Source organism: Sprattus sprattus, assembly GCF_963457725.1.
Source record: "Sprattus sprattus genome assembly, chromosome: 1".
Taxonomy (NCBI): Eukaryota; Metazoa; Chordata; class Actinopteri; order Clupeiformes; family Clupeidae; genus Sprattus; species Sprattus sprattus.
In genome coordinates, this window is record NC_137920.1 from 71,699,845 (window position 1) to 71,725,479 (window position 25,635).

At 48.1% G+C, this 25,635-nt stretch overlaps 2 protein-coding genes across 2 annotated transcripts in view; one reads left to right on the forward strand and one right to left on the reverse strand.

The window, feature by feature from the left end:
• wwc1 (WW and C2 domain containing 1) overlaps window positions 1-765 on the forward strand; it is a gene marked incomplete at both ends in the record, with an annotated part of 37,019 nt that extends 36,254 nt beyond the window's left edge. Inside the window, 2 exons of the mRNA XM_080854174.1 lie at window positions 142-260; window positions 699-765. Of these exons, the coding sequence (XP_080710300.1) occupies window positions 142-260; window positions 699-765 (186 nt within the window). The remainder of the gene's footprint in view (window positions 1-141; window positions 261-698) is intronic.
• A 6,264-nt stretch (window positions 766-7,029) lies between these two features.
• Window positions 7,030-24,968, reverse strand: nfrkb (nuclear factor related to kappaB binding protein). The gene is made up of 26 exons (XM_080849524.1): window positions 24,782-24,968; window positions 23,766-23,905; window positions 23,358-23,559; window positions 22,775-22,902; window positions 22,429-22,612; window positions 21,844-21,945; window positions 21,362-21,435; window positions 21,060-21,144; window positions 20,672-20,852; window positions 19,301-19,412; window positions 18,448-18,574; window positions 17,770-17,847; window positions 16,856-16,935; window positions 16,464-16,507; window positions 15,460-15,520; window positions 14,640-14,814; window positions 14,228-14,334; window positions 13,729-13,852; window positions 13,289-13,368; window positions 12,885-13,075; window positions 12,128-12,416; window positions 10,607-10,789; window positions 9,487-10,230; window positions 8,604-8,710; window positions 7,971-8,106; window positions 7,030-7,374 (listed from the first exon to the last, which is right to left on the reverse strand). The coding sequence occupies exons 2-26, from the start codon at window positions 23,892-23,894 to the stop codon at window positions 7,249-7,251; spliced, it is 3,849 nt and encodes a 1,282-aa protein (XP_080705650.1). The 5' UTR covers window positions 23,895-23,905; window positions 24,782-24,968; the 3' UTR covers window positions 7,030-7,248.
• Between the last annotated feature and the right edge of the window lie 667 nt (window positions 24,969-25,635).

Here is a 25,635-nt window from a genome sequence, read left to right on the forward strand (position 1 = left end):
CCAGCTCCTCTCAAAGGACAGTAGGATGACGCACAGACAGCGAGTGCTTCAACTGCACATACCATTCCAACCACTGATTTAACTCCCTCTTTCTTTCTTTCTTTCTTTCTCTCCCCCCCTCTCCCCCTCCCTCTCCCTCAGACTAAGGAGGAGGTGCAGCAGGAGCAGCGTGTCGAGAGGATGATGCGCGTGGCTGCCAAGGACGTGCACAAGCTCCGTGGCCAGAGCAGGAAAGAAACGCCCGAGGTGCAGACCTTCAGGTAAGACGACAAACCACCTCCCAACCGCCCCCCCCCACCCCACGCTATCCTTACCCCCTGGCACCCTAACATGGAGCTCCCCCACAAGCTCTAGTGTCTCCTTCCACAAACAGCGAGGCACTACATAAGACATATTTCTCTTGGACGCTTGGAGGTCAGTCTATTTAAAGGGGGTGAATACTTACGCAATCACTTATTTTCATTAAATGTTTTTATTTTATTGACATAACCGTGTAGAAATCTGTTTTCACTTTGACATTTAAGAGGGCTTTTTTGTGATTTTTTTTTGTCCAAAAAGCCAACTTGTATTGACCATGACTGATTTATAAAAGCGATAAAAGGGTAAAACATCCAAGGGGGTGAATACTTATGCAAGGCACTGTAACTGCCAGAAGTGTGTGTTTCTGACGGCTCCATTGCCCTCGCCTCCCCCTCCAGAGAGAAGATGGCCTTTTTCACGCGGGCGAAGATAAACGTCCCCGACCTGCCAGCCGACGATGTGTAGACGGAGCGCCCAAGTATTCCCCGAGTCCACCCTGCTGTTTCCATGGAAACGCTAGCCGACCTCTGGTGGTGTTATGAAGAACTGGAGAGATGACGTACCTGAGGCTGGAAACAAATCATCTTTCTCCTGTAGCTCGCAGACTTGCAAATCCAAATAGCTTTTTTTTTTTTTTTTAAGTCAGTAACAAGATTTTTTTTACAGTGTGTAGAATTGTTCTCTGTTACTAATGCGTGTATATTTTGGTATCTGTCATAGGGTTATGTTGTATTAGGACACACACACACACACACACACACACACACACACACACCAGTAATACGATATGTGATTTGTAGGAACAAGTACTGCTCAGAGCCACTGGGCAGGACCACACACACACACACACACACACACACACACACACACACACACGATGTGAAGCGCAGACACACAAGGTACTTGGACACCGCTCACCGTTCAGTTAGCACAAGAGTGGCTTTCTTTATTTCTCTCTTCTCTCTCGGCCCCTCTAATACTGTATCTGTGACAATGACATTCACGTGTATAGTCATGGGTTTTTGGGGGGTGACCTTTGACACTTTGACCTCCTGACCCTGCACTCTCTCGCCCTGGGTATCCATTAGTAGCATCCACTAGACTGCACTTGCTCTCACTCATTCTCAGGTAGAATATGGGATAGTTCATGCACTTTAAAATAGGATTCCACAGAGACAGAGACGGAGAGAGAGAGAGAGAGAGAGAGAAAAAAGGGGGGCAGGTTGAGAGTGTGTACATCATTATTATTGAACTCTATGAAAAATAGGACCCTGGTAGACCAACTTATGTGAACTTTGATATATCTTTCAGCTGGTTAATTAGATCCTTCGTTTCTCCCCCTCCTAATGAAGTGGTGCTCCACATACTCCAGAAGGAGATCTTTGAGAAGATCCAGCAAGAGTGCTTGTGTGTGTGTGGGTGTGTGTGTGTGTGTGTCTGTCTGTCTGTGTGTGTTTGTGAAAGATCCAGCAAGAATTCCAAGCACCTGCAGCTCAGTTTTTTCTTTTTTCCTTGTTGGAGGTTCCTTGAAATCCTGCTTCTGTGTGGAACACAGCACACAGCGACACACACACACACACGCACACACACACACACACACACACACACACACACACGCACCCACACACACGACACTCTGAAGCTAGGAGTGGAGAGAGTGGCACTTCATCTCAGTTTGGGCTGCCAGACAGCGTCTGTGTGAGAGACATGTGGGCCATCTGGGGAACACACACTTGACGCACACACACACACACAGCTGACTGCCTTTCGGAGAGGTTGGGTGTGTGAGGGCTGGACCCCATCTGGGAAATGCTAGCGCACACACACACACACACACACACACACACACACTACAGAGTGAAGTCCCGCTGTCTCTTGGTGGGTGTAGTCACTGCATTGTGACGTGTGATGTTTCTCAGCACAAGGCCACAGCGGAGGTGGGACAGCTAACATTATGGTTATAGTATATAGCAGACACCCTCCTAAAGCAGCACTGCCACAAGCTTCTGAAACACTTCAGGTGTGTGTGTGCTGTGTCCGACTGTCTATGTATCTGTAAGAAAATAGCATAGTTTGTGTGTGTGTGTGTGTGTGTGTGTGTGTGTGTGTGTGTGTGTGTGTGTGTGTGTGTGTGTGTGTGTGTGTGTGTGTGTGTGTGTGTGTGTGTGTGTGTGTGTGTGTGTGTGTGAGATAAGACGGACTACACTAATGCAGAGTAGGCAGGGCAAACACTGGGGTTCCTCAGACTCTCCAAACGCCTCCACATCCAACGGCAGGTCCCGCTCCAGCCTCCACTGACCTTTTGGGCTGTAAGGCTGAATTATGTATGGGACAAGCACACACACACACACACACACACTCACACACACACACACACACACACACACACACACACACACCACAGGGAGCTTTTGGAGAACGGCTGTACTTTGGGTCTGCTGCAGTCTGAAGAAATCTGAATCTCTTGAAGGATTAACCCCAGATAGCACGTCTGCTGCTCTAGCCAGCTTTTAATTGGGCCGGATTTATATCCAAACACCAGTCACATATGGTTTGAATTGGCCACTTCATTTTTGTGTTTGAGAGATGTTATTCACTTATTTCGATCTCTGTCTACTCTCGCTCAGTCTCACTCTATCTCTCTTTATCTCTCTCTTGATCTTTCTCTCTCTCGCTCTCTGTCTAGTGCACAAGGGGCAGACTTGTCAGCCAGTGCTTGACGCAGACCCTCATCAGATAGTCAATCCTGACTCAAGTTGCCTAGCAACCACATTGACCTTGCAGCATTCTGTAGCTGTGGGATTCTTTGAGGAAAGAGTACGTGTGTGTGTGTGTGTGTGTGTGTGCTGGTGCGTGTGTGTGCTGGTGCGTGTGTGTGCTGGTGCGTGTGTGTGCTGGTGCGTGTGTGCTGGTGCGTGTGTGTAGGTAGGTGTGTGTGTGTGTGCGTGCTTGTGTATGAGTGCCAGTGTATCTACGCATAGGAGTGTGTTTGTGTGTAAGTTTGTGCTTGTGTGCAAGCATGCATGTGTGTGTGCACACACCCCTCTTGTTGGAAGCGTTCTGGAGTTTGTCCTTGTCCCTGCCCACACAGGTGTTTCTGTGGCCTTGTGAGTAAATCCACACTCACACACCACCTCACCACTCTTAACTCCTAGTAGCACACACACACACACACACACTCTCTCTCTCTGCCTTCCTGCCGCCTCCTTGATTATTTAAAGTTAAGAGTTGTAACGCCTCTCTTCCCACCCCGACCTATTCAGACTGGACATTGAAAAGCTTTATGTTTGACCAAAAAAAAACAAACAAAAACATTCATCAAGAGTCTCTCTCTCTCGGTCTCAGAACTCTGAGAGGCAGAGAAACATTCCATGGGTTCTAGACCCCGCCCCCAGGCATTCCATGGGTTCTAGAACCCGGCCTCAGGCATTCCATGGGTTCTAGACCCCGCCCCAGGCATTCCATGGGTTCAAGACCCCGCCCCAGGCATTCCATGGGTTCTAGACCCCGCCCCAGGCATTCCATGGGTTCTAGAACCCGGCCTCAGGCATTCCATGGGTTCTAGACCCCGCCCCAGGCATTCCATGGGTTCTTTTACCCGGCCTCAGGCAATTCCTGACGCAATGAAACTCCTCAGCCTCAATCAGTCTCCCTATGCTGCCCTCTTCTGCCAAGAACCCTCTTCCTCTACTCTGGCTCTAGTCTCTGGTCTCTACCCAGCGAACGCCCACTGAGGCTGCTGAGCAGTGGCTGATGGGTAATGCTGACTCATACTCGATCATGAAGGTTTAGTCTATTCCCAAGAACCAACTATGTGAGAGTGACCTAAGGTGTTGGAACAGGTCTGTCTGTCTGTCTGCCTGTTTGCCTGTCTGTCTGTCTGTCAGTCATTTCTCTGCCTCCTATTGGTCATCAGACTCCGAGCACGGAGTGTGTGTGGTGCTGCCGTAGAGCATAGGTGCTGTTCTGTTCTATTCTATCAGGGCCCCTAATGGGGTTCATTACAGTGTGTGCTGCTCACCCAGAAGCAATAAGATCCAACGGTCCATTCAGAGTCACGCTGGGGACCAGGGGGAACATCTCTCACCCAGCTCAGTGACCGCTGGAGACCAGAACAAAGGCCCGGCACACAACGGGCCAATGGACCTAGTGGTTGGAGTTAAGGACTGGGAAAAAGTTATGGGGTTTAGGACTGGAAAAGTAATGGGTTTAGGCCTGGAAAAGTGTTGTTTTTCCTCCTAGACATTCATGTGGTTTGCTCTGAGCTTAATGTCATCATGACAGACATGATTATGTCTCTATGTAGACTGCCTGAAGTGAACATAGGTCTCTCAACACGTCTGGTGATGATGGTTGATGCTGAACTGGAAAGGAGGTTTTAATCTCTTCTTCTTTATTTCATACATGGATTAGGAAATATCAGGTGAACTGTAGGATGACTGTAAATCTACATTCCAATGTTAGTGTGATGCAGCTGAAAAAAAACAAACGTAACGCTTCCCTCAGTCACATCTTCTCCTTACTTTAGGTTCGTCAGTCCCCCCTCCATGTTGCGCTTTCACAGTACAACACTAGCGATGAACACGGGACACTCGAAGAAGCACATGTAGGAGACTAGTTAGCCGCACTGTGGGGGGTCAGGGTTGCTGGCCTGTGGTGAACTGTTCGAGACGTTGTTTGAAAATGAGTTCAATTATAGACGTATTTTGAATATGAGGCTCGAAACACCCGTAAAGTACAAAGGACTGTGTGATTTATGACTGATAAAACATGGGGGGTTAGGGCCCCCCGACACAAAGCACATGCCTCATGTTCAGTGTGGACACACCGATACCTTTTCATTTTCTACCTATATCAAAAAAAATAATTTCATCACAAAGTGAAATAATTTCTAAATACTATTATAGACAGGAGACATATGAATCCTGCTTTTTAGCACTCATCCATGTTCACCCTTCTCCGATGACTCAGAGTTGAGGATGCGTGGTGGTTTTTTAACACTAATGCACAAGCAGGTTTTTATTTCGGACGGAGGCTCCTCGAGATTCTGGTTCCGAGGGTTAGGACTCTAGAGAGGAGCCGGACGTGACCCGGATCTGGTGCGGTTCTGCCGGGACGCAAGCCTGACCGGAGGCCCACACGGTCCAGAGTCGTGGGCTGGTCAACACCAGTAAACAGAACTTACGTAGAACAGGTCTGATGCCCGTTATGCAGTCGGAGTGTGTGTGTTCCATTCCTAATGTCCTCGGACTGAGGTCATAAGGTCAGTGTGTGTTATGGTGCTGTGCGCTCGGCTGATCCAGTGGACTCTCGTGAGGGAGAGTCGAGCCCTAGCACTGATGGAGGATGAGTAGTGAAGAAGTTTGTGTGCGTCAGAATAAATAAGGCCTTAGGAGAGGAGCGGAGCGGCGGCGGCTTGCTAAGGGTGTCCGAGCTCTGGGTCTTTGGACGTTACTTACGTTAAGTGCGCTTATCTCAAGTGTACAGCTTACGTTTTTTTTATTTAATTTTTTTTTATGTTCTGTCCCATCAGCACAATCACACATTTTAAAACGACAAAGACCTTTTGCTTTGCCTAATCAATATTAAAATTCAACGATCACTGTCAGTTCTCATCCTGGTAGTAACAAATGATTGTCATTGTAGGTTGATCTAGAAGTTTCTGTTTGTTTTTTCAAGTTTTTTTTTTTTTTTTTAAATCAATTGTGTTAACGGTGGCAAAGAACTCAATCTTTCCATTGAGATGGTTGTGAGAAATACAGCATGTATTTATTGCACTTTTGTGATTTGGGTTTGTTGTCTTTCTTTTCTTGTGAGACTCCTAAAAGCTGTGAATGTTTTTTTTTTTTTTTTTTTCATCGACACTACTGTCAAAGCAGAATTGTACATATGTCACCAGCACAAGATTGTTTTGTAGTTTCACAACAAATATAAAAATGTGCTTTTCTTCTACTCGTCAGAGCCATCTCATTGTGTGTGTGTGTGTGTGTGTGTGTGTGTGTGTGTGTGGGGGATGTATTGGGGCCTCTGCTTCCTCAAATAAATACAATAATCTTGAATGCAACACGCATGAGCTGAAGATGAACCCTTGTGTAAGTATATGCTGTAGCAGACTGAGGCTCATACAGTGGGTCTGTAACTGTCACACTAGTTAAGTTGTCCATGATGGCAAAGGACCAACTAAGGATAAAATACTAAATGTAGAGGGTGTGTTTCTAATGTGTGACTTGTATATAATAGCAGTTTGTGTCCACTTGAGGGCAGTGTTTCCACACAAGTAGCTTCACACCATGGGGTTCTATGTAAGGTAGGTCTTGGCAGAGAATGTATTAAGTCGAGAAATAATGTACTGCAATAATAATACACCTCCATGACAACTCAGTCACACATTTCTGCCCTGGACCCCGAGCTAATTCAATTCAGCTGTCTGTCTGTGTCGTTAACTTCTGCTCCTTTCTAGTTAGTGTGTATTTGGTTGCAGGTACACTCTGAAGTAGAACGCACAGTGTATGTGTCCTTTATGACTGTAGACTCTTACCTTAAGGTGTGTGTGCAAATGAAGGTACTACAAGAGGGTGTGTGTGTGTGTGTGTATGTGTGTGTATGTGTGTGTGTCCCGCTCTAGTAAGGCCTACGGCAGAACAAGGCTGATTCTGTTGTACTTGAGGAGTGAAAAGCATCCCCACCTTTATCAGTTCAAATTCTAATTTATTACTACTATGCCAGCAGGTTATCAGTCAGTTTTACATCAATAACAACCTCTTATGAAAAACATTTTATCACAAAGGCCTTCTTTTACACAAAACTAGAGTTCTTCCAAGACTCACAAACAAACAGTCATGTACATACAAACACGGATATATACACACACACACACACACACACACACACACACACACACACACACACACACGCCATTTCTTTTTGTGATGTCGGGGTCGGAGGCTCTCACTGGGGGTCCGGCGTCTTTTTGGGGGAAGGTGCTGTTGTCACGACGACAGTGGACACGGACTTCGGAGATCCAGTGGCCGTCCTCTGTTGCAGCTGTTGAGCAGGAAGGGTCTGTATGCGCACCTACACACACACACAATAAATTCACACACGCGTGGTGGTTAGGTGTTGGTGCGTGAACATAGCCTGACTAGCCTTGCTAGTGTCATTTCTGTATGTGTGTATGTACCTGTGTAGCCTGCCCTTGCTGCTGTAGTTGCTGTGCAGTGTGTGTGTGTGTGTGTGTGTGTGTGTGTGTGTGTGTATACCTGTGTAGCCTGCCCTTGCTGCTGTAGTTGCTGTGCAGTGTGTGTGTGTGTGTGTGTATACCTGTGTAGCCTGCCCTTGCTGCTGTAGTTGCTGTGCAGTGTGTGTGTGTGTATGTGTATGTATACCCGTGTAGCCTGCCCTTGCTGCTGTAGTTGCTGTGCAGTGTGTGTGTGTGTGTTTATGTAGACCTTTGTAGCCTGCTGGAGCTGCTGTGCAGTGTGTGTGTGTGTGTGTGTGTGTGTGTGTACCAGTGTAGCCTGCCCTTAATGCTGGAGCTGCTGTGTGAGTGAGTGTGTGTGTGTGTGTGTGAGTGTGAGAGTGTGTGTCTACCTGTGTAGCCTGCCCTTGCTGCTGGAGCTGCTGTGTGAGGGAGTGTGTGTGTGTGTGTGAGTGTGTGTGTGTGTGTCTACCTGTGTAGCCTGCCCTTGCTGCTGGAGCTGCTGTAGTTGCTGTGCGGTGACGAAGCTGACGGGTTTGTTCCCAGCAATGAGTTTGGTGCCAGCAGGCATGGTGGTGAGGATGATGTTCCTGCCCAGAGTACTGATGCTGCAGAGAGAGGGAGAATGGAAATGGACAAGAGAGGGAGGGAGTGAAAGAGAGAGGTAGAGCAGAGAGAGAGAGAGAGAGAGGGAGGGAGTGAGAGGAGGGCAAAACAATCGGAGAATAGACAGATTAAATGAGAGGGTGAGGGAGGAATAGATGGAACAGAGAGAAGAGTGCATATTCCTCTCAGTACAACTTCACCCATGCAGCACAGATGATATCTATGAAGATGAACGAACGAACGGACGAACGAACACACACACACACACACACACACACACACACACACACACACACACACACGCACTCTCTTAAACACACAAACTTCATTACCCTCTCTTCATTTACAGTCTGAAGGCTTTCCAGATCCAATACAAAGAGTCGTCTAGACTACAGACACAATTCCCCAATCACAACAAACAAGATTTTATCTCTCACACACACACACACACACACACACACACACACACACACACCAGAATTCAAACTAAAAGCTTTACTTGGTGCTGATGTTGCCCTTGAGTATGGGCGTGGTCATGACACTCTTGCTCTTCAGTGGTTGGCTGAGAACAGAGAGGGGCACGGTGATGCGAGCAGGAAGCTTCCCCTGGAGACACAAACAGGAAAAGAAATTCATGGAGGCGGGATTCACTCAAAACCTACGCTCTCTCTCACACACACACAAACACAAACACACAAACAAACAAACAAACACTTAATGGAGGGGGGGATTCACTGTTGACACACTCAAAACCTACGCTCGCATACACACAGAGGAACATTGGCATGACCAAAACAAGAAATGTACACCTCACATTAAAGGCACAATATGCAACAATTATGCTTCAGGATTAGGGTTAGGATAAGCAGTTTAACCTTAAAATAACAGCTTAAAAAAAATTGGGGCGCTACAATGATAATTTAATATGGAGAATTGCGTCCGTGCCAATGGCATAGCAGGGTCGATAGGCATATAACTGCCTTCTGTAGTTTTGCCTGCCGATGCCCGCCGACCTGACTTTGATTACCTTCTGCCGATCTAGTAAGTAGCTTATTTGCCGTCTTGCTTAGTCTTGTGTTGCACATGATTGATGTTTGACTGTGTAAGGACAGTCGTTGAGTAATTAGTTTGTCATAATGTCAAAGTCAGCACATTTCAAGAGATTTCGTTAGTTTTAGCTGCTAGCATACCTTTAGCGAATACCTATTAATCCTTAATGCACCTTTAAATTCATTAATTTAGGGTGGATAATTGAATAGCTTACACCAAGAATGTTTTGGTACAATTGGTTTAGTAGTACTTCCTGAGGTGTAGGTCTAAACATATGGAGCACACAGGTGATAATTGAAACATGTACCACACACACACACACACACACTTACTGCTTGTGTGCTGACCACTGTGGCGGTGATCGGTGTCTGCCGCACAGTAGTGGTTCCCAATGACAGAGGAGTTGCCGTGACACCAGTAACCACACTCTTGGCCCCTCCCACCACCGAGCTGGTAGCTATGGTGACGGTGGTGGGTTTCCCTGCGACAGAAACCGCAGCGGTGGTGCTGGTCGACGCGGAGACGGTGATGCTCTGCGTGCCGGGCACCACGGTGGTGCCAGGCTTCTGGGGCGTGATGACACCCAGTCCTGGCATGATGCGGATGGTGGTGCCCGCCTTCATGCCGCCGCCGTCGGCCGAGGACGTGGCGGGGCTGACCATGGTGGCGTAGCTCCGCCCCTTCTGCTCGCTCGCCATGGTGACCGCCAGCGCCGGCATGAGGCGGATGCCGCCCGCGTCCGAGGAGCCCTTCACGCCCACCTTGGTGTCCACGGGGCCGGTGGCCGAGTGCGGCGTGACGTGCAGCGTGGCGGAGAGGCCCTTGCCGCCGGCGATGCCGCCCGTGGCCGAGGCGAGCATGTCCGACGTGAGCTTGACGGTGGCCATGTTGGACTTGGTGAGCGTGGCCATCATGTCGGGCGTGATGCGCAGCACCGTCTGGCCCTTGGCGTCCGTGGTGATGGAGGAGGGGGGCAGGCGGAGCACGTCTTTGCCCTGGATACGCAGGTTGGTGGCCGTCAGCGGGATGCCAGCCCCCGTCTGGGTCTTCATGCCCAGCTGCCCCGTGATGGCCATCTACACACGGGGGGAGAGGGGGAGGGAGAGATTGAAGAAAGACAAGGAGTAAGAGAGAAAGAAAGAGTTGAATACGTTTGCAGAAGTGGACCAGTCTGTGTGCTGATGGTGTGCCGGCTTAAGCATGGCAGGAGAAGAGCTTTTTAGTATTGTGTGTGTGTGTGTGTGTGTGTGTGTGTGTGAGAATACCTGTTCAAGACAGAAAAACTGTGTGTGTGTGTGTGTGTGTGTGTGTGTGTGTGTGTGTGTGTGTGTGTGTGTCTTTTGTTCATGAGTAATTCTATCATTGTAGGTTTGTATGAATGAAAAGACTGGTGTGTGTGTGTGTGTGTGTGTGTGTGTGTGTGTGTGATTTTAACAGTGTGTGTGTGCATACCTGTTTGAGGAACGCAGATGAGTTGACTGTCTGGGCGGGGCTTCCAGGCCTGCTGCTGAGAGGTTTGGTTGCCGTGACGGCAGTTGCTAGGCCGGTGACGGTGAGTGTGGTTTGGCCACGACTCGTCTGCACCTGAACAGGACTACCAGCAGCCTGGGTCCTAACCGGGAGACTCACAACAGTCTGAAACACACACACATTAAAACACAGTAAGAACACAAGCAAAGTGAAGCACACACACACACACACACACACACACACACACACACACACTGTAAGAACACAAGCAAAGTAGTACTTTAAAGCGCACACACACACACACACACAGTAAGATCACAAGCAAAAGAATACGTGACACACACACACACACACACACACACACACACGGAACCTATTTTCCAAAACGTCAACGTTGCAGCCTTCAGTAGGATAAATTGATATCCCAACACTACCTTTACCCAACCAATAAGCAAGTATAATCAAAGGGTCTCCAGGTAACCTCATAGAGGTGGTGGTGACTGGATGCCATGTGGTGACTGGATGCCATGTGGTACCTGAGTGATGCTGTCAAGCTAAAAAGGCACCGGATGCCAAAAAGAGCCCGGGTGACGTAATGTTGACTTTCGAACGCCTCTTGAGTGACAGTTTCTATGCCAACGTTAGCATTACGTAATCGGGTCACCACGTATGCCGGGCGCTTATTAGCTTTAAGTCTCAGAGTCGTTCGAAAGCCATCAGCTACTTTTTAGTCGCTTAATATTGTGCCTTAACGGACACTACGCACCCGGACACTTTTTAGCTATCAGTCAGAGAGTCTCAAGAGTTGTTCGAAAGCCATCAGGTACTTTTTACACGCTTAATATTGGCTGCCGGTCTTTTGTAAGTAAGCACACATCAACAGGTTTCGCGTGCTAGCATCTATATTGCTAATAACAATTCCTCCTTTTGTGCGACAATATTAAGCGACTAAAACGTAGCTGATGGCTTTCGAACTACTCTTGAGACTCTCTGACTGATAGCCAAAAAGTGTCGGGGTGCCTTAACGGACACTACGCACCCGGACACTTTTTAGCTATCAGTCAGAGAGTCTCAAGAGTTGTTCGAAAGCCAAAGCAAAGTACAATGCAAGATGCTCTGAAGTAAATCGCGTTAGGGTGACGTATTGGCGTTGGCATAGCAACTGTCACTCAAGAGTCGTTCGAAAGTTAACATTACATCACCCGGGCTCTTTTAGGCATCCGGTGCCTTTTTAGCTTGACAGTGCCACGCGCGTACCTGAGTGATGCCATGTGGTGCCACGCGCGTACCTGAGTGATGCCATGTGGTGCCACGCGCGTACCTGAGTGATGCCATGAGGTGCCACGCGTACCTGAGTGATGCCATGAGGTGCCACGCGTACCTGAGTGATGCCATGAGGTGCCACGCGTACCTGAGTGATGCCATGAGGTGCCACGCGTACCTGAGTGATGCCATGAGGTGCCACGCGCGTACCTGAGTGATGCCATGAGGTGCCACGCGTACCTGAGTGATGCCATGAGGTGTGAGGCCCTTGCTGCGTGCCATGGTGACGGGCAGCCTGATGTGCTGCGGAGCGGAGTGCACCAGTGTGGGCGTCTGCTGCTGCTGCTGCTGCTGCTGGCCAGCCTGAGCCGTCACCACGCGCACCTGGGGCAGAGAGCTGGCGCTGGGGTGGGTCACCACTCGAGCCCCAGGCTGCGTGGAGGCCTGCAAGGAGGCCTGAGCTCCAGCGGGACCGGCCGAGAGGAGGGTACCCAGCTGAGGCATGGAGGGGGGAGACACCAGCAGAACACTACAGAGAGAGAGAGAGAGGGATGAGAGAGAGGAGGAAAGAGAGGGATGAGAGAAGAGAGGGACGAGAGAGAGAGGATAGGGGAGGGATGAGGGGAGGAGAGGGATGAGAGAAGAGAGGGACGAGAGAGAGAGGATAGGGGAGGGATGAGGGGATGGAGGGAGGAAAGAGAGGGATGAGAGAAGGGAGGGACGAGAGAGAGAGGATAGGGGAGGGATGAGGGGAGGGAGGGATGAAAGAGAGAGAGCGAGAGGGAGGAAGGAGTGGAGGGAGGAAAGATAAGTGGGGGAGAGACAAGAGGAGGGGGATAGAGAGAGAAAGACATAGTATGGAGTTTTTGTCTAAAACTAGCGAGCTAATAAGGTCATGGCCAACAACAGCACTGTGTGTGCGTGTTTGTGTGTGTGTGTGTGTGTGTGTGTGTGTGTGTGTGTGTGTGTGTGTGTGTGTGTGTGCGCTCACGCTCACCTGGGGCTGGTCTTCACGGTGTTTGGGATGCCAGCCTTGGTAGGGGTGGAGGAGGGGAGGGGAGATTTAGGCGTGTTGGACGGGGTAGTGGGGGGAGGGGGCAGGGCACTGGCTCCACCCTCACCACTGACACTCTGGCCGGCCTCTGGAGTCCCCGGGGTCTTAATGCCCCCCTCTTTACCCACACCCTTCTGCAGAGGACACAGACAAACACACACACACACACACACACACACACACACACACACACACACACACACACACACACACACACACACACACACACACACACATTAATTATAACCACCATCATCTGTGATAACACACCTGTGAGTGCTGAGGCGGAGGAAGTAAGATAGATTAGTGTGTGTGTGTGTGTGTGTGTGTGTGAGAGAGACACTCACAGGTTTTGTGGCTGGTTTGGGTTTCTGCTGTAGAGCTTTCTTAGCTTTAGCTGCTGCTGCCTGGGCCTGATGGATTCGCTCTGAAAAAGGAACAAAACTGTCAGTTCAAACACACACACACACACACACACACACCTATATGTCTGGCTCCAGATGGCAACTAAATGGTTGCCAATGCGTCTACATATTTGGTTTTGTGAGCATTTCTTTTCACATCTGTCACCAGAGGTGATCATCCGCCAGGCTAGGCTTAGCTAAGAGTAACTACATATGCTAAGCTAAGTGTAACTTTAAATTGTTGCTAACTTCAGTAGTACACTCATTTTAGAGTTTTCATCTATATCTCACGGTTATCGTTGCCCCTCAAGCAAACATGCACGCACGCACGCGGCTATCTTGGCCAATCAGAGCTGCAAACGCAAGGCAGCAATAAGACTAACCAAACTCCTCTTGGCTGCGGTCCCGGTGCAGGTAGATCCACAGCTTCCTGCCTATGTCGTACTTCACACACGGGTCCTTCTCATAGTGGAGTCTGTCTAGCGCACCGCTCACCACAGTATTCACCTGTACACACACACACACACGCACACACACACACACACACGCACACACGCACACACGCACACACGCACACACGCACGCACACAGAGTTTACAAATAAGATCAGGAAGTGATCTGAAATCGTATTGAACTGGTTGTCTTTGACCAAGCGAGTCATAACAGGACATCTGTTCTGAAATGCTAAACTAGACAGGCAGTATTACGCAGCACAGACGAACTCAAGGCAGACTGTATTGAGGGTGTATATGATTCTGTCTCTTATCCACAGAGTGTATGTGTTGAATGCATTTTGAGTATGTGCAGAGTGTGCCTTGAGTTTGTGTGTGTGTGTGTGTGTCTGTTTGTGTGTGTGTGTCCATGCATGTGTGAGAGAGATACCTGTGCACTGGTGACATCAGGGGCGAGGAACTGGGAGTCCTTGAGGAGTTCACAAATCTCTGCACGAGTGCCCTCTCCATTGGGCAGCCTGGCTGCAGCATCCCGCACTGAGGAGAGAACACACACACACACACACACACACACACACACACACACACACACACACACACACACACACACACACACACACACACACACACACACACACACACACACACACACAATTAGCTCCATCTGCCTCACTAAAGGAAATGTTTCATCCTCTCACTTAAAGCTCTTCATACATAAAATAATCCCAAATCATTCAAATCCATTTCATGACTATGTTTAGATCAAGATCTTCAGTGTACACAGATTACAGATTCCTCCTGCTTTTCTAACCCAGTCCCAGTTCCCCCACAGACGTGCTCACCCAGGGAGAGTATGGTGACGTAGGCGGGTCGGGCTGATCTAAGCAGGGAGTGCTCGCGGGCCTTGTTCAGCGACGTCTCCTTGTCGAAGACTCCTTTCACGGGCCCCACCACCGACTCGAAGCCGTGCATGCTGTAGGTGAAGGCTTTATGCGGCTGGTCGTAGCGCTGCTGCTCCTGAGGGGGGGGACAGACAAGGGACAGCGGGTCAAAGGTCACTCAGATTAATGTAAACACGGGTTAAAGGTACAGTCCGTGATTCTAATCCTGTATACTTTTTGTTAGATTAAGTGAATTACTCCGCACGGTCCTCTAGCTGTTTGCACACAGTCCCGTCTCAAACATAGTGGCTTGGGGCGAGCCATGAACAATCCCAGCCAATCAGCACGGTGCTTCAGCAGCATGGCATGGAGGGGAGTAACATGATTGGCTGCGGAGCTCAAATATCAAGAGCCTTTTGGAAACCAAAGCCGAATCATGGGAGTGCATCTCTAAAGGGAAAGGGAAGCCGAATCATGGAGTGCATTTTTAAAGGGAAAGGGAAGCCGAATTGTGGAGTGCATCTCTAAAGGGTAAGGGAAGCCGAGTCGTTGAGTGCATCTTTTAAAGGGTAGGGGAGGCGAATTGTGGAGTGCACCTTTAAAGGGAAAGGGAAGCCGAATCATGGCGTGCACCTTTAAAGGGAAAGGGAAAAGGAAGCCGAATCATGGAGTGCATCTTTAAAGGGTTAGGGAAGCCGAATCGTGGAGTGCATCTTTTAAGGTAAGCGGTTCTTTCAGACTCTACTGGCTGTAGAAAGAGAGACGAAGCAAGAAGACCGACCTGCTCCTGGAAGATGAGCCTCTCCTCTCCTGTGCTCGGTCGCACCACGTAATCGGTCCAGCTACACATGGGGGAGACAGAGGGTCACTGTACAGTACACTGATACACAACTAAAACACAGAGTCAATTATAAAACTCATCCTTTAACTGTCCTTAACATAACTGTATTCTTTAATTCTGTCAGCTGGGGTCAACTGGGGTTAGCAAGGTTAGCTGGGGTTAGCAGGGTTCACTGGGCTAAGATGGGTTAGCTGGGGTCAGCTGGGCTAAAATGGGTTAGGATGGGTTAGCAGGGTTAAGATGGGTTAGCAGGGGTTAGCAGGGTTAAGATGGGTTAGCTGGGGTCAGCTGGGCTAAAATGGTTAGCAGGGTTAAGATGGGTTAGCAGGGTTAAGATGGGTTAGCAGGGTTAAGATGGGTTAGCTGGGGTCAGATGGGCTAAGAGGGGTTAGCAGGGTTAAGATGGGTTAGCAGGGTTAAGATGGGTTAGCTGGGGTCAGATGGGCTAAGAGGGGTTAGCAGGGTTAAGATGGGTTAGCAGGGTTAAGATGGGTTAGCTGGGGTCAGATGGGCTAAGAGGGGTTAGCAGGGTTAAGATGGGTTAGCAGGGTTAAGAGGGGTTAGCAGGGTTAAGATGGGTTAGCAGGGTTAAGAGGGGTTAGCAGGGTTAAGAGGGGTTAGCAGGGTTAAGATGGGTTAGCAGGGTTAAGATGGGTTAGCAGGGTTAAGATGGGTTAGCAGGGTTAAGATGGGTTAGCTGGGGTCAGATGGGCTAAGAGGGGTTAGCAGGGGTTAGCAGGGGTTGACAGGGTTCATATGGGTTAGCCGTGGACAGTTCCGCCGCCGCTACTCTCTTACAGCAGCCAGACAGGAAGTCTCACATGACTAGTGACCAAGATAGCGACTGACTCAGCAACATATCTGACCCTTGAGCTTCACAGCGTATATAGCTACAAGGGTAGAGGCTTCTTTTCAGCGATTAACTGTGGATGGGAAACACTTACACTCTGGGGGCAGGAGGGGTTCCATCTGCTGCCTCTTCTCCCTCCTTAGAAGACACACACACACACACACACACACACACACACACACACACACACACACACACACACACACACACACACACACACACACACACACACACACACACACACACACACACACACACACACACACACACACACACACACACACACACACACACACACGTTAAAAAGTTCCTCTGATAACTGCTTCCAAAACAGTCTGTACCATTCAGTCTTAGATTAGATTATAAGTATTCATCTCCTCATTACTGACTAAAGGTGAGGAAACTGGTGTACTCCAAGATGGCCAACAACCTTTACAGTTTGCACAGACTTCACTTGAATGAACATGCAACAGAAACAGCCTGTACCTTGCTGGTCACATGGTCCTTGGACTCCAGCCAGAGCTGACACAACGCACTCAAGTCCTTCTCCCCATCCTGCACTGGGGCTGAACACACGCACATGCACACACCAGATAATCATTAGTAGTCATATTAGTGTCACTTCAACAGTATATCATTTTCTAATCTTTGATTTCTCATTTCTTTCTAAGTTCTCTAAAGTCTGTGTTGGTGCCACGTGGTTGACAAAACAGCACACCGTAGACAGGAAGGCAGTTTAGACCTGAAAAGTCACATGGAAAGTAGGTTACTTTGTCATTTGAACACATGAGGATGGGCGGAGGTACATGTTGTACTTCAGCCCACCATCAGGGGTGCTAGACCTGTGGTTGCTACACTTTCTCGAGACAACACAGTTATAGTCATTATAACTGACGGACACAGTGATGGGAGACAGTGATAGAGACAGAGACAGAGACAGAGACAGAGTGACAGAGACAGAGTGACGGACACAGTGATGGACACAGTGATGGACACAGTGAGACAGTGACAGAGAGACAGAGACAGTGATGGAGACAGTGAGACAGTGACAGAGAGACAGAGACAGTGATGGAGACAGTGAGACAGTGACAGAGAGACAGAGACAGTGATGGACACAGTGATGGACACAGTGATGGACACAGTGATGGAGACAGTGAGACAGAGACAGAGAGACAGAGACAGTGATGGAGACAGTGAGAGACAGAGACAGAGACAGTGATGGAGACTGTGATGGAGACAGTGACAGAGACAGATAGAGAGACAGTGATGGAGACCTTGATGGAGACAGTGATAGAGACAGAGAGAGAGAGAGAGACAGTGATAGAGACAGAGACAGTGATAGAGACAGTGACAGTGATAGAGACATGACTATGCTATACTCAGCCGCAATGTTCCCTCACCTAGCCACTTCCACTGCTGCGAGTGCTCATGGAACTCCACAAACGGAGAGAAGCCGCTGGGTAAGCCGATCACTCCAGCTGCACAGGGAGGGAAATCAGCCAATTAATCAACTTATCAATGTAATAATGAAATCAGTTAATTTAAATACATTCATTAATAATGAATTTCTATGAAAAATACCCTCAGAAATATAGACACTACAGAGAGACAGACAAGCACAGAGACAGACAGTCTTCCAGACACTCACACACACACAGAAACAGACAGACAGACAGGCAGACAGACAGAAACAGACAGACAGACAAACACACACACACAGAAACAGACAGACAGACAGACAGACAAAACACACACACACACACACACACACACACACACAGGCAGACACACACACAGACAGACAGATAGACAGACAGACAAAACAGACAGACAGGCAGACACACACACAGAAACAGACAGACAGACAGACAGACAGACAGACAAACAGACAGACAGGCAGACACACACACAGACAGGCAAGCAGACAGACAGACAGACAAACAGACAGACAGGCAGACACACACACAGACAGGCAGGCAGACAGACACAACGCCTCAGCCTGAGCAGTATTGTGGTTATGTCAGCAGCTGTAAGCGAAAGGGAAATGAGGAGAGTGCAGAGGAGCCTTCCTCACTCACGTTTGCTCTCTCCTGCCAGGAAGTGCAGTGCTGGCTGGGTCAGCTCAGACCAGCAGGGGGCGAGAGAGAACCAGGGGTTGAGTGTGCTGGCCGGAGACGTTTGCCACTGCTGAATACGTTCCTCCAACTGGTTCACACACATACACACCACACATCACACACACACACACACACACACACACACACACACCACACATAATTACACACTGAAGCACCAACAATGCCAACAACAGAGAAAAACATTGCAATAATCATAACCACACTGCATCGCATCAACAGTAATGAAAATGACAGAGCTGGTAATAACAGCATTGCTAACAGTAATAGAGTTAGTAATAACTGTTAGGATGACAGAGCAGGAGTCAAAGTGACCGTGTCAGAACTGATAACCTTAATAACGTTAGTAATAACTGTATTGATTATATTGATAACAGAGCAGGAGTCACAGTGACCGTGTTAGAACTGATAACCTTAATAACGTTAGTAATAACTGTATTGATTGTATTGATGACAGAGCAGGAGTCACAGTGCCCGTGTTAGAACTGATAACCTTAATAACGTTAGTAATAACTGTATTGATTGTATTGATGACAGAGCAGGAGTCACAGTGACTGTGTCAGTACTGATAACCTTAATAATGTTAGTTATAACTGTATTGATTGTATTGATGACAGAGCAGGAGTCACAGTGACTGTGTCAGTACTGATAACCTTAATAACGTTAGTAATAACTGTATTGATTATATTGATGCCAGAGCAGGAGTCACAGTGACCGTGTCAGTACTGATAACCTTAATAACATTAGTAATAACTGTATTGATTATATTGAGGACAGTACTGATAGTTGTGCTCACCAGTGCGGAGGTGGCCAGGCTCTCCGGTCTCAGGATGTTCTCCAGCAGGTGGAAGAAGCTGACGGCGATCTCCTCCACCGCAGCTGGACTGCTCTGGTACTCCTCCATAGGCCTGAACACAGGGGAGCACACCAGAGGGGAGACAGGAGGAGTGAGGAGGAGCAGAGTGTAGGGGGAGAAAGGAGAGAGAGCAAAAGATTTAGAGAGAGAGAGACAAAGAAGGAGAGAGAGAGAAAAGTGCAAAAGAGAGAGAGAGACAAAGGAAGAGAGAGAGAGAAAAGTGCAAAAGAGAGAGAGAGACAAAGGAAGAGAGAGAGAGAAAAGTGCAAAAGAAAGAGGGAGAGAGAGAAAAGTGCAAAAGAGAGAGAGAGACAAAGAAGGAGAGAGAGAGAAAAGTGCAAAAGAGAGAGAGAGACAAAGGAAGAGAGAGAGAGAAAAGTGCAAAAGAAAGAGGGAGAGAGAGAAAAGTGCAAAATAAAAAGAGAGAGAGAGAGAAAAGTGCAAAAGAAAGAGGGAGAGAGAGAAAAGTGCAAAAGAAAGAGGGAGAGAGAGTGAAAAGTGCAAATAGGGAGAGAAAAAGAGAGAGGAAGAAAGGGGTTAGAGCGGGGTGGGATGGCATGCAGATGAAAAGAACATAAGAAAGAAAGGACAACATAAAAGAACCAGGTTTGAGAGTGGAAAAGAAAGGTAAGGGATTTTATTCTCTAAATGGCTTTTCATAAATAAGAATTAGTCTAGGAGCAAACTGTGGCCTGTTTGGTGCTGTTGACGCAAGCGGAACCTCAGCAGCACCCCCAGAGCAGAGGTGAGTTGAGCACTGGGTCATTGGGAGAGAGTGGACGTACAAATGTTTTCATCTGCATGTCATGACGTGGTGCTACTGGTGACTGGAGATATACTGACGGGACTCCCAGAGACGGTGGTCAGGGTTGGAGAGAACCGGGTGTGTCAAATGCAAGAGCAGTGATCACTAGACTGTATGAATGGGGAGTGATGAGATAATGGAGATATTTACAGACACAGAGACAGACAGACAGACGGACAGACGGCCAGACACAGAGATGGACAGACAGACAGACGGACAGACACAGAGATGGACAGACAGACGGACAGACAGACACAGAGATGGACAGACAGACGGACAGACAGACAGACACAGAGATGGACAGACAGACGGACACAGAGATGGACAGACAGACGGACAAACACAGAGATGGACAGACAGACGGAGAGACAGCGACAGACAGACAGACAGAAAGACAGACAGACAGACAGACAGAGAGACAGACACAGACACAGAGACAGACGGACAGGCACAGAGATGGACAGACGGACGGACAGACACAGAGATGGACAGACGGTCAGACTCACTCCTCCTTGACGGTGGGCAGGGGTGCAGTGTGGGTGTCGTTGAGGCTGGGGGCGGTGCTGGCGGTGGAGGGCATGATCAGCTCAGACGGGTCCTCTGCCTCCATCTTGATGGTGGGCCTCATCTTCCTCCTCTTCCTCTCCTCTCGCGCTCGCTTCTTGGGCAGCGACAGGTCGAACAGAGCTGATGGAAAGGGTCCTCACAGTCAAAATCACACGACACACACTAACTCAACACAGGCTGATCACAGGTCAAACAGGGCTGATGGGAAGGGTCATATCAGTCACTCACACTTCACAGTAACTCTAAACAGGCTGATCACAGACTGCTAACGCCATACAGACTGTAAACACCACACAGACTGACCCCACATAGAAAGCTCACTCTTACCCATGGCTGAGCCCTTCCTGCCGATGTTGACCCGAGACATGATGTCCCCCAGGTGAAGCTCACGGGTCATGAGGTCAGGGTGATCCTGAAACAACACAACATGCACAACGTGTGTTTACACTCTCTGACTTGCATGGCAGAAATCTCACACACATACACCAAATTTCAAGAGCATGGACTCAGTGGTCTTGTCACATCACAAGATGGAGGTTCACACACTCTTACCTGGTAAAAATAGACAACACACACACACACACACACATTCAGTGTGTGTGTGTGCGTGTGCAGAAGTGGACACTTACTGGTTGGTGTTTTCTCTTCTCTCGATGCCTTCTCAGCAGAGCTCTCAAATCCTTCTCTCCCAACTCCACTTTATCTAGAAACAAGAACACATCCCATAAACAATAGAAACAGAATAAACAACATCAACATGCCAACCACTTCGTTATGTTCACAGTTCTTTCTGGACTCTCCACTTTGCACTATTGTTTGTATATACTTTAAGATTTTGTTGACCATTGCACTGTTGTATTGTATTGTTTTCCACTGCTGTATTGTTTTGCACTGTTGTATTGTTTTGTGTTGTGATGCATATTTGTGTAATATGTGTAAGCACACTGAGAGCCACTGCACCAAGACAAATTCCTTGTTTGTGCAAACTAACTTGGCCAATTAAAGCTGATTCTGATTCAGATTCTTTCACATTTAGTGCAGTGTGAGAGTTAATCGCTCTGCTAGCCATCTGGAAACAGCTGTGAGTGAGGAGTGAGAGAGGGTGACTGACCTCTAGTCTTCATGTCCTGAGTAGAGAGGCTGGGCACGACCTTCAGAGGGACGGAGAGGGGAGGGGACGAGGGGGACGGGGGGCTCCGCAGCCAGGGGCCCACTACACACACACACACACACACACACACACACACACACACACACACACATATATATATATATATAAATATGTCAATACTATTTCTGCTAATACACTCAGCTTGTGATCACTTCCCAGAATCCAATCATGTTCCTTTTCACAAACCAGACTCCATCACCACTCATTCTTTCACCGGTTCCTTATACCTATAGACATGCAACAGCATCCATTTCCAAAATACACCGACCTTTATTCTATCAACCCCTCCCTCAGCCCTTCTCTACATCACTCCTTCATTCTTCCAATCCCTCCTTCAGTGCTACTCTATATCACTCCTTCATTCTCCCTCTCTCCTATCTGTTTGGTAAGATCCAAACTATCGCTCATCCTTCTGCTCCTCCGCTCTCTTCCTTGATATGGCGTCTTTTGTTAATGGTGCCATTCAAACTGATCAAGTTGAATTGAATCCTCCCTCCTTCGGGCCCTTCTTCCACTCAGACTCACCGTCGTCGTCGTCGTCGGATGAGGGGTTGCTGTCTCCGGCGTCGCACTCGCTCCTCACCTCCCTCAGGATGCGCTCCACGCGCCTCCTCACCTTCCGGTCCCGAGCCTCGGCCGGGTCAGGGACGCTGCTGCGCCTCCTCAGGGCCAGCTCAGGACCGCCCCGCGCGGCCAGATCCAGCAGCTCCTACAGCACAAGGGGGAGGGATGAGAGGGGAAGTAGTGACAGATCACACACACAGTCACACAGTCACACAGTCACACAGTCACACAGTCACACAGTCACACACTCTCACACACGCACACTCTCACACACACACGCACATGCACACACACACGCTGCCTTTACCTTCCTGGAGACGAGGATCTGGTTGAGGAGCTTGTGGTAGTACTGCTGAAGAGAGTAGAGCTGCCTCCTGCGCTGGGACTTGGCACACAGCTGCCTGTACTTCACCACCTCTGGATTAAAGTAGCCATCTGACACACACACGAGAGAGGAGGGGAGCATTTACACACACACACACACACACACACACACACACACACACAGAGACACAGACAGACAGACAGACAGACAGACAGACAGACAGACAGACCGACAGACCGACAGACAGACGAATCACAAAGTTCACCAAGTCATACCTTCACCTTCACATAACATAACTTCACATGTCCAACAGCTGCCTAGACCTCTAAGTCACATTACATTATTTACACTAAAGCATGATCTCTAACTGAAGACAAATTAGAGATAGTCCGAGACAGAGAGAGACACACTAGATGAAGTAAAGACAAGAGAGAGTAGGCATTCAGACAGACTGAGAGAAGGTGGCTGGGAGAGGGAGAGGATGAGAGGGAGGTAGGAGAGAGGGTGAGAGGAAAGGGGGGTAGAGAGAGAGGGAGAGGGAGAAGAAGGAGAGGGAGAGGGGTACCTCTGAAGAGCTTCTGGGCGAGATGCAGGGGGTTGCCAAAACAGAAGTTTTGGGTGTTAAAGATGGCGCTGACGGTGCGTTCCTGTTCGGCAGTGTTGTCGTCAGGGAAGCGAGGGAGGAATTGAGAGAGATGCTCCCTCTGGGCGTCCGTCAGGACTTCAGTCCATGTGCTCTCACTCAACACTGAGAAGAAGATGTCAGGCTGCACACACACACACACACACACACACACACACACACACACACACAAACACACAAACACAAAATCAGCAAACATTCACGTGGCTTTAACCAAGTCTTCATAACTTTCAGCGTCACTGTGTGAATTCATGCCACTTCTTGTCAATCCTTCATGTCATCAAAGAGGAACATTAAAACTCAGAAACACACGACCCATTAAAAACTCACATCTTCCAGGAGGTCCTCTGGCAATTGCACACGGCTGTTTCCCAGCATGCACTCCTCCATGATGCCACCATTAGTCTGCGCTCCTCCCGACTCCAGCGGGTCGGTCAGCATGTGGTCCAGGACCTCCATCTCCTGGCTCTCTGGGAGACACAAGCAAACCCCACACAATGGTGCACAGAAGTGATCTCAGTGTAAAGCAAACCCCACACAATGGTGCACAGAAGTGATTTCAGTGTAAAGCAAACCCCACACAATGGTGCACAGGAGTGATCTCAGTGTAAGGTCAATGCTTTCAATGCTTCTTGCTTTCAGAAAGTCTCAGACGTCCTAACTCCTGTCCACACAGATGTTTATTTCGAACATATATTATTTTAAATGTCATATTTGGGTCTAAGTTGTGTGTTGACTGATGGGGATTTAAACTAACAAACCCTTTCGGATGGAGTGTACAAATCTTGAAACAGATGAAGGGGTCTGACTAGTTTATTTAGGAATATATAACTTTATGAGGTCATTATATTTAGGCATAGGCATCACCTCAGTATGCCAATGATGACCAAATGCATGACGCTCAAAATATTCCTTTTAAATAAAGTCTGACAAAGTGCACATTATCTTCTCCTCAGACGCCAAGTGACACCTATATACTACTGGAATCAACCGTATAACACTTTTCCTTGCATCTCGCGAAATTCCCTCTGACTAGCCGAACTCAAGATAATGACAGTTTAACTCATTCAATCACAATGCAATATTAGATAACGGTACGATAACTCATGACATTCTGAATCATGACACTTCCTTGGCTAGCTTCTTGACACTGTTCCTTGTTACTGAACACCTCTAAAACATCTCTATGCATATAAACAAACTACATCATTATTACACTTAGCATATGGATCTGGATAGCCAATACTAATACTTAGTGTACTAATTCCATTGCTTGATTAAGCAATGCAATTTTGCACTTTTTTTAGTTATGTTAGCCAGCTAGCTAGCTTAGCTACTTCACTTACCTCAACCGATACTATCCAACCCTGTTTACACGTGACTGAGGGAATACCGGCACATCATCTTTTTCTGCACATTCTGGAGGCCTAATGTCAGGTTACACAACAGTAGTTTGGACTCAAGTTTAGAGATATTCATTTAATTCCAGTTGTTTGAAGGTAAAATTCTCTCCAATAACAAAAAAAAAAATGCAACTTCCGTTCTTATTACTTCCGGGTCTTCTTCGCCTGGTATTTTCATGCATGCTTAGCATTACTGCCATCTACTGTTTCGATGAGGCAATATTTGCAGCGTCTCATTCTCCTAAAATGGAAACAGCATTCTGCGTGACGTTAGCTTCATCTCCAAAAACATGGGCTATTTATACCGATTTTGGAATGTGTCAAATGTATTCCAGTGTAAACTGTGCTTCAGTGGACTCGAAGTCTTGCTTTCAAACATTAAATAATCTTAGTTTACAGATACGCTTTCAAATGTTTTGGCCTTGCTCGAGCAGACTTTAAAGGTAGGCCTATTAGGCATCTGAGGCACCAATGAAGCCAGTTTATATAGGTGCAGCTTGTGTATTTCTTTTGTATCCTCCCTGATCCTCCAATAACACTGCTACCAAGATCTGTTAAGACTTTACAGACACACTTGCACTCACACCCCACCCACACATCCCCCGACAGTGATCCTGAACATTATGAGACTGTGGAGGAGTGGTTGTCCTCTTATCTACCACTAGGTGGCAGCATAGTTGACTTCTAAGTTACAGATAGAGAGCAAGATTGATTGATTGATTTGAAATATAGACATCCAGTAGTTTATACGAAACATACAGAAACACCCATTCAAACAAGAACTAGAAAATGCATTT